The 9668-nt window shown below is 40.8% G+C and overlaps 1 protein-coding gene across 3 annotated transcripts in view; it reads right to left on the minus strand.

Moving 5' to 3' along the window:
* MYSM1 (Myb like, SWIRM and MPN domains 1) overlaps nucleotides 1-9237 on the minus strand; it is a 45497-nt gene extending 36260 nt beyond the window's left edge. For 2 of the 3 annotated variants that reach the window (XM_066376403.1, XM_066376404.1), the window contains exons 1-2: nucleotides 9155-9234; nucleotides 3559-3634 (exon numbers count right to left, since the gene is read on the minus strand). In XM_066376403.1, coding sequence (XP_066232500.1) covers nucleotides 3559-3634; nucleotides 9155-9219 — 141 coding nt within the window. In that variant the 5' untranslated portion in view covers nucleotides 9220-9234. Of the gene's footprint in view, nucleotides 1-3558; nucleotides 3635-9154 lie in introns of all 3 variants that reach the window. The other variant, XM_066376402.1, reaches the window with a different exon arrangement.
* Nucleotides 9238-9668: the final 431 nt, after the last annotated feature.

The raw sequence follows: 9668 nt of genomic DNA on the forward strand, positions 1-9668 counted from the left end.
GTCATCTTGAGGCGCATTTGAAGGCGAAACATAGTGCTCATATTAATTCAGATTTGAGTTACTTTAAAACTTTAAAGAAAAATTTTGGAAAAAGGAGACAACATTAAAGTCTCTATTTACTGCTCATACTTCAACTAATAATCGTGTTCATGAGGCTAGTTATCAAATTTCTTTATTCATCGCTAAAACTGGAGAAAATCACACTATAGGAGAGAATTTTTTTTTTTTTTCTCTGAAACTAGAAACCGGGAGAGACAGTCAGACAGACTCCCGCATGCGCCCGACCGGGATCCACCTGGCACGCCCACCAGGGGGCGACGCTCTGCCCACCAGGGGGCGATGCTCTGCCCCTCCGGGCCACTGTAGCGCCTGGGGCAGAGGCCAAGGAGCCATCCCCAGCACCCGGGCCATCTTTGCTCCAATGGAGCCTCGGCTGCGGGAGGGGAAGAGAGAGACAGAGAGGAAGGAGAGGGGGAGGGGTGGAGAAGCAAATGGGAGCTTCTCCTGTGTGCCCTGGCCAGGAATCGAACCCGGGACTTCTACACGCCAGGCCGACGCTCTACCGCTGAGCCAACCGGCCAGGGCTAAAATTTTTTTTTTTTAATTTTTTTATTCATTTTAGAGAGGAGAGAGAGAGAAGGGAGGAGGAGCTGGAAGCAGCAACTCCCATATGTGCCTTGACCAGGCAAGCCCAGGGTTTTGAACCCATGACCTCAGCATTTCCAGGTCAACGCTTTATCCACTGTGCCACCACAGGTCAGGCTAGGAGAGAATTTAATAAAACCGTCAATATCAGCATTTCTTAAAACGGTTCTTGAAAAAGATGACAAAGATGTAAAAGCTATGCCACTCAGTGACAATTCTGTTAGCAGAAGAATAGACGAAATGAGTGAGGATATTGAAAAACAACTTATTGAAAAGCTGAAAACAAGAAAATTCTCCTCCCAAATGGATGAATCAACTTTGAGAGACAGTGAGGCAGTATTGATAACTTACGTAAGATATATTGATAAAGGACATTTTGCTGAAGAAATGTTGTTCTGTAAAAGATTAGAAAGCACCACTACCTCCAAAGATATATATAATAAGCTAAAAAACTACTTAGATGTCAATGATATACCAATGAAAAATATAACATCTTGTGCTGCAGATGGTGCTCCCAATATGATGGGCAAGAAAAATGGCTGCTTAAAATTGATGAAAGATGCGAATCCAGAAATGATTCTTGTGCATTGTGTTATTCATAGGGAAAACTTGGTAGCTAAAAACATCTCGCCTGTTCTGAATGAAGTATTACATACAGTAGTAATAAAGTGTGTTAATGCTATTAAAGCTAGTGCCAAATGTGAGCGTCTTTTCAAATATTTTGTGAAGAACAAAATGAAGACCATGTGAGACTTTTATTTCATACTGAAGTCAGATGGCTATCTAAAGGAAACTGTTTGAAAAGATTTATGGAACTGTTTGATACTCTTAGTGAATTTTTAAGTGACAAACCTGAAATGAAGTATCTGTTAACAATAGATGGTAAAGCATTTGTGAGTTATTTAGCCGATATCTTTGAAAAACTAAATATATTAAATAAGCAACTTCAAGGAACAAGTAAAACTCTTGTCGATGCAAAAGCAAAGATATTTGGTTTCATTACCAATATTGAGTTATGTCAGAAACATATTAACAACAAAAACTTTAAACAGTTTCATTGGCTCCAAAAATGTGAAGTAACTGATACCGCTTTACTTGTTATTGTCAATCATTTGAATATTCTATCGGCTGATTTAAAAGAAAGATTTTCTGATTTAAAACAAATTGATTTCCCAACATGGATGATGCAGCCAATGTTAGTGGATTTGTCTGATATATCAGATATGCAGTATCAAGAAGAACTTGCAGAATTGGAAAATGATGAGTCAATTAAAGCTTTATTTAATATCAAAGGAGCGATGGCATGGCTTTGTGAGGAAACAGAAATCAAATACCCAAATTCAACCAAATGTGCAAAAAAACTATTGCTACCGTTTCCATCTTCATTTTTAGCTGAATGTGGATTTAGTGCTGTAAATGATTTACTGGTAAAAAAAAGAAATCGGCTGGATATAACACAATGTGGAGACTTGAGACTAAAGCTAACCAAATTGGAACCTAATATAAAATCTCTGTGCAGCAAGCATCAAGCGCAAGGATCACACTAAATTAAAATAATAAATTAATATAGAAAAATCTGTATTAAAATTATTTGGAATTTAAATTTCTGTTTTTCAGTATATGTTTTGAAATTTTACTTACTGTGTTTTGTTAACAATTTCATAGTGATTTCTTCCTAGAACCTATCATTTATGTTTATTAAGTGAACAAATCAATTTTTTAATGTTAAAAATTATGTATGTTACATAGGGGGGGACATAAAAATTTTAGAAAGGTTAAGGTGGGGCATGGCACAAAAAAGGTTGGGAAACACTGATCTAGACTGTTATTTCCAATTGTCCCCTTAAAAATTTCCACTTGGTTATCTAATAGACTTCTTAAATTTAACATTTAAAACATAACTCACCATCACATACCTTCCTAAACCTGCTTCTTCCCTGGGCTTCCCAACTTTATAAATGATAGTACTTGTCACCAAGTTATTCCAGCTAGAAACCCAAGAATCATCCTAGAGTCCTTCCTTTTCCCTCAATCCCACACCTAATCTATCAAACAGCTCTCCCTCCAAAACATAATTTGATTAAATCTGTCCACTTCTATCTCTTCTGCCCCAAACTCAGGCCAAGCTACTACCAAATCTTGCTTAGATTACTCATGTCTCCTAACTGGTCTCTTGATTCCACTCCTGCTTCCTACAAATAGGAAAGAGCTTTCTTTCGCCTCTCCAGCCTTGTCATAGCTGTCACTCCTGCTACCATATTCTGGACACGGGCTTCCAGCCAGAGCCTTTGTGCTGCTATTCTTTCTGCCTAAAATGTTTTTCTTCAACTCTTCACATGGCTAGTCCTCTCTATTACTTTTCAACTTAAATATCATCTCCTCAGTTTCCTTCACTGACTTTATCTAAAGTAGGTCCCCATCCTGTTACTCTCAGCCAGCAGCTAATGTCCTTCATGATTTATAATTAGTTTGTCTACTTGTTTATCACCTGACTCTCCTTTAGACTAGAAGCTCCTTGAGAGCAGAACCTGATTATAGCTGTAACTCCCAAATCTGGCCTAGTGTCTGTCACACAGTAAGTACTCAATAAATAACTCTTAAATGAGGAAATGAGCCCTGCACTAATCCCCATTTTTCAGTTGATGAAACTGAAGTTCAGAAATCTGGTTTTGTGGTATATTAAGGACTTGTATCCAAATCCAGATGGATCCAAAATTGTTTCCCACCAGCCATTTTTCAAAGTCAGAAGTAATAAGAATAGGTTTCTGCTATTTTTACAGTAAGAAAAATGTTTCAATATATTACCTCTGTGATTGCTGAGAACTAGCACCAAAACAAAACAAAACAAAACAAAAAACAGGTATCCTAGAATGAGAAACAGCTTAATGTACCGATAGTTTCATAAATACTTACAATAAGACCATTTTCAGTTCTCCATGATGAATCAAGATAGTGATCTTGTAAAACAAATGTTGTACTTTCATCACTTCTGTAATAGTTAAGAAAATGGGTATAAACATGATATAACACCCATTAATGCATACAGTTTACACATCAGTAACTGGCAGGTTGAAATGTTAAGCAAATATTTAGTTCCCTTCTCCCCTTAACAAGCAGATTTAACATTGCAAATGCCTGCTCTACCTCTTTGGCCTGTGAAATATATAGTGGCTTTAAGTTACCCTATCTCAATCGCTAAACATCAAGTCTGTTCACTTCTTTTGTTTCCCAAGAATAAACAACTTCATAGGGAACAAAAATACCACAAGGCAGCAACCACACATACTCTGTGCCCGTGAACCAACACTTTAAATTTCCTTTGAGGAGCATCTATATAAATGTAAGAATACAACTTTACAATTAATTCTTTTAGCTATACTTAAAAGCATAAAAGCTACCATCAATACCACCACCCTCAAAATGAAAAAACAAAAAATAAGATGGAAGAACCAAAATAGAAAATACTTGAGGACAGTACAATACAGTGATAAGAAAGTGTGATGGTTTAATAACAATTTATATAATTCAACAAATTAATGGGTTACTATATTTGGGCTCTTTTCTAAATCCATGGAGGATTAAACTTTATTAATTCAATCCTTTCATTAAACTAATGAGAACTCTCTAAAGTCACAGTTTGATGGACCACTTGATATAATTAAATTTAATAGGTGCTTTTCTATGCCTTGAAGTTATAGTTTCCTAGTTAAGTTACTGACTTTTCTCAGATCTACTGCAATGTTAAGAATCTGTATCTCTTAAACAGCAAAAACCTATTGACAGGTTTATATTTTTTGAATCTTCAATTAGTCCTACAGTTGTTATAATAAATTGTGGGACTAATAAACTATAAACTAAAAGCAATTATGTCTCTCAACTGTTGATGTCAAAAAGGTGTTAATTCAAAAGTCAACTCTGATTTGAAAGGGGCTACTAGGAATGAGAAATAAGATTCTGAGTCTTGTATCAGCAGATGGAAACCTTTATTTAACTAACTAGGTCTGCCAAGTGCAGGAGGTAGGTCTAGTATTGCTTCATGTTTACTTAAGAAATCTTTTTATATGGTATTCCTCAATACGGATCAACAACATCCACACCTCTGGTGTATGTATCTATCTGTACACTTACATTCATAGGCACCACAAATTAACATGTTTAAACCTGAGGTCAGCTTTCCTCTCAAATATGTTAATCTTCCATCATTACCTATCCGAGTCTATGGCAGTTCCATCATCTAAAGGCCCAAGCCAGAAATCTGAACCTGCCCTTATTTCCTCACAATGCACATACAATTTGTTGCCAATTCTGCTGCTTCTGACTTTTCCAAATTCAGTTCTTACACTATATTTACACTGGCCTTTAAGGCCCTGTACTTTCAGACTTAATAATTTTCCCTGGTTAACTGCAAGGGATAAGATCGACAAGTTGTCCACCTTTCCTCCTTTATCTTTTTCATTTATCTCTATCTGACACATACAGGTTTACTGCATCTAATAATAAGAATGTTAATTCTATGAGAACAAGGGCCCAGGTCTTGGCATACTAAAGGTGCTCAATCATTTCTTGAATGATTGAATGAATGAGGTAGGTGACCACGGAATCACCCAGGTCTCTAGGAGTTAAGGAATGAAGAAGACTTTATCATAAAGCCTACTGGGGATTGAAGAAAATAACATGATCAGATCTGATGTAAAATGAATACTCTAACTTCAGAGAAGAGCAGAAGGAGCGAGAGACAAGGAGCAGTTAAGAGGGAGTGATTATATAACTACTATATATATAGGGGTGACTTAGACCTGGGGAACAAGCAGTGTGAATAGGAAAAAATGAATGCATTTGAGAGGATACTTAGAATCAACAGACCCTTCACAACTGATAAGAGTGGAAGGAGAGAGGTAAGGAAATGGTACATATATGTCTGTTCCTTGGGTGACTGGGTGGATGATGCCTTTTATTGAACTAGGGAACCCAGAGAGGAAGCTTTGGTGGGGAAAGTTTATAAGCTGAGATTGAGGTGCCTGCGGAACATTCAAGTGCAAATAGATTCAGAAAGCTGGATAAATGGAACTGAAACTCAGGAGAGATGTGGACTGGCAGCAGATTTGGGAAACATCAGCATATATTAGATGAATTTATGAAACTGCCATTGTTTTTTAGGTCAAAAATGGTCAAACACTGGTAAACGTTCATATTGTCCAACCCAACAGACAGAAATTTAAGTCTTGAGAGATGGTATCACCAGGGACTCTGTGGTTTTCGGTAGAAGTCTTATGACAAAACCCCTTGGAACACTCATTTAAGGACAAGCAAAAGAAAATGAGGATGAGAAGGAATGGTAGGAGAAGCACCTAGCTCAGGGGTCGGGAACCTATGGTTCATAAGCCAGATGTGGCTCTTTTGATGGCTGCATCTGGCTCGCAGACAAATCTTTAACAAAAAAAATAATGTTAAAAATATAAAACATTCTCATGTATTACAATCCATTCATTTCCTACCGCTCATGTTCATGGTTGTGGGTGGCTGGAGCCAATCACAGCTGTCCTCCAGGACAACACCAAATTTTTATTGGATAATGCTTAACCTACATGGGTCGCTGTATGGCTCTCACAGAATTACATTTTAAAATATGTGGCATTCATGGCTCTCTCAGCCAAAAAAGGTTCCCAACCCCTGACCTAGCCTTAGCAAGTACAAATGCTCCTTGACTTACAATGGCTTTTGTTCCTAATAAATGCATCGTTAAGTTGAAAATCTCCTAAGTCAAAAATACATTTAATACACCTAACCTAATAAACATCATAGGTTAGCCTAGCCTACCTTAAACACGCTCAGCACACAAAAGCCCAACTGGCAACACAGTTCACTGTAGAGTACTTGTTTTTTACCGTTGTGATCCAGTGTCTGACTAGGAGTTGTGGCTTGCTGCCTATGCCCAGTATCATAAGAGTATCATAAATGCATAGCACTAGATCCGGAAAAGATCAAAATCCAAAATTCAAACTACAATTTCTATTGAACACGTACTGCTTTTGCACCATCATTAAATTGAAAAGTCATGTCAGGCGGCACTATTCCCCAGAATATGTTACTGATACTCCTTGGAGTTGGTAAGGTAATGGCTCTAACCATCAGGAACCATAACCTTTGTAACCCTCCTGCATAAGACTAAGATGATCACAGGTCCCACCAGAAGACCTAAGGCTCAAACAGAGTAAGAAGAGAAAGGAAAGAAAGAGAAAAGGAAGAAAAATTAAATATACCTATTCTTAGAAAAACAAAGAACCTATGCAAAAGGGGTAGAGCCAATGCTCTCAGTCGATCTTTAGTGTTTCCAAGGTCAACTTATTTCTCTCTGGACTGCAGATAAGTATCCTTGCTCACATCTCTAATGAACATCTTGTGAAAAGTAAAAAATCATGCATGCAAAAGGGCTTGGTCAAGATTAACTTGAACTACACAAATTTGAACAATGATTGTTATTAACAGCTTTCTACTTATTTTGTATAGCTTTGGACTGCTCTGCCTAAAGATTTTTGGGAAAATAACTACGTATAAATTTAATTACTTGCCTGACCAGGTGGTGGCGCAGTGGATAGAGCGTCAGACTGGGATGCGGAGGACTCAGGTTCGAGACCCCGAGGTTGCAAGCTAGAGCGCAGGCTCATCTGGTTTGAGCAAAAAGCCCACCAGCTTGAACCCAAGGTCGATGGCTCCAGCAGGGGGTTGCTCAGTCTGCTGAGGGCCCGTGGTCAAGGCACATATGAGAAAGCAATCAATGAACAACTAAGGTGTTGCAACGCACAATGAAAAACTAATGATTGATGCTTCTCATCTCTCTCCATTCCTGTCTGTCCCTGTCTATCCCTCTCTCTGACTCACTCTCTGTCTCTGTAAAGAATAAAAATTAAAAAAAAAAAATTTAATTACTCTGTATATTTTCTCTTTTTTAAAATTTTTATTATTAAGTAAGAGGCAGGGAAACAGACTTCTGCATTCACCCAGCTGGGATCCACCTGGCAAGCGCCCTACCAGGAGGGGCTCAGCCCATCTGGGGCAGCTGCTCTGTTGCTTGGCAACTGAGCTATTTTAGTGCCTGAGGCGAGGCCATGGTGCCATCCTCAGCATCCAGGGCCAACTTGCTCTAACCATTTGAGCCATGGCTGCAGTAGGGGGGGGGGGGTGGACGGGATAGAGAGGGGTGGAGAAGCAGATGGCCATTCTTCTCCTGTGTGCCCTGGCTAGGAATTGAACCCAGGACTTCCACACGCTGGGCCGATGCTCTACCACTGAGCCAACCACCCAGGGCCTGTACATTTTCACAGTACTTTAAAGTTTACCAGCACTTTAAACCTTCCATCTTAGTCCCTCATGGACAAGGTTAGTATTCTTCTTCACTATTTACAGAGGCCCTGGTATTAGATTGAAGCATATGAAATTGCCACTTTATGGACCAAAATGGTCCATGATTGTAAACTTCACACGGTCCAACCTAACAGAGTTCTAATGAAGTTGTTCCCAGTTACAAGCAACTTAGCTGAGTTTAGAACCGAAGTCTTTCAATTCCTCATCAGTCTAGGCCTCTTCCTAGAGGCTCAAAGTCTGGAAGCACATTTTTAAAATGGCATGTATCGATTTCTTACTTGGAAAGCAAGGTGTTAAAGGGCTAGATCTCTCAAGCTGGAAGTCACTGTTGAAAAACCACACTGGCCTATCACACAGGAATCGGTATTAAATAAGTGTAACTCCTTGCTGGGTCCTCACAATACCATCCCTGAGGATAACGGGATAGTAAAGAACACAACCTTAGAGAACTCCTACCAGAGGCACAAATGCGTCTGGTAATTATTTCATTAGCTCCTCACAATGACCGTACGAGGTACATATCCTGCCTGTCAGTTTACACAGGCGCACACAGGTTAAATGTCTGGACAAGGTCACGCTGCTAAACCGGCGGGGCCAGCCAATGCAGGCGCACCCAGCGCTGTCCAACTCAGTCCACCCCGTCCCTTCAAGTCAAGCTGCCTCTCGGGAAGTGTTTTACAGCACCCCCTCTGTGGAAGAGGAAACCTGTGGCCAGCGGGAATGAAACGACACGCTGAAGGTCATACGGTTTACACATTAAAGGATCCCCGAGCCCAGGTCCCGCCCGGTCCAGGGACTGTTCTGGTTCTAGTTACTATCAGGCGGAGGCAAGGGGCGCGTTCTGCTGGGGAGGTAATGGAAGAAAGAATTTAATTGTTGGCCAGAGTGCAACGTGCTAGGCGAAGTGAGCGCCCTCACAGCATCCCGATATAAGGTAGAAGAGCCGACCGACAAGAGCCCCGGGAACCCCGCGGCTGGGCTCAACAGTAGCCGGCCAGCGGGATGGGCGCGGCCCTTCTCCGGCTGCCAGGACACCCTGGCCCAACGAATGTTCTTCTGTTCCCCTGTGCCTTGACCCACCCGCAGACTTTCTAAGGGTCATCCAAGCCCCTCCGCGTCCCTGCGAGACCCGGCCTCCACGCCTCACCCTGCCTGTGCCGCCGCTGCCACCACGTCCCCTTCAATATCCACATCCGCTTCTTCAGCCGCCATGATGGGACCTGACCCCATCCGTCCTCCCGAGAGATCCCGCGAGAGGTAGAAGCCTGGGGGCGGGGCCCTTGCGTCACGGGGCGGAGCTGAAGCCTTGTTCAGCCTCTCCCGTTCCCGTGCTTCCGAAGCAGTGATGTATGCTCAACGGTTTGGGACGATGTCCTTTTGTTGACGTTTAAAGACCTTGGGAAGTGGCCTATGTTTGGGTTTTGAAGAGATTATGCTCTTGGACGAATTCTTTGGCTCCTGACCTCTCTCATTTGTAAAATGAAGATAGTAGTAAATATCTTTTTGGAGTGCTGCTATAAACGTCAAGCCAGACCTGCTTTGAACTGTGGCTACCTTAAAGGACATATACCTGCTGGCTTGCTTGCCTTTATAACTTCCTTCTTTTCTTCTCTTTTCTTTTTTTCTTCCCTTCCCTTCCCACCCCTTCCCTTTCCTTTCCC

This window comes from Saccopteryx leptura, chromosome 3 (genome assembly GCF_036850995.1).
Source record: "Saccopteryx leptura isolate mSacLep1 chromosome 3, mSacLep1_pri_phased_curated, whole genome shotgun sequence".
NCBI lineage: Eukaryota > Metazoa > Chordata > Mammalia > Chiroptera > Emballonuridae > Saccopteryx > Saccopteryx leptura.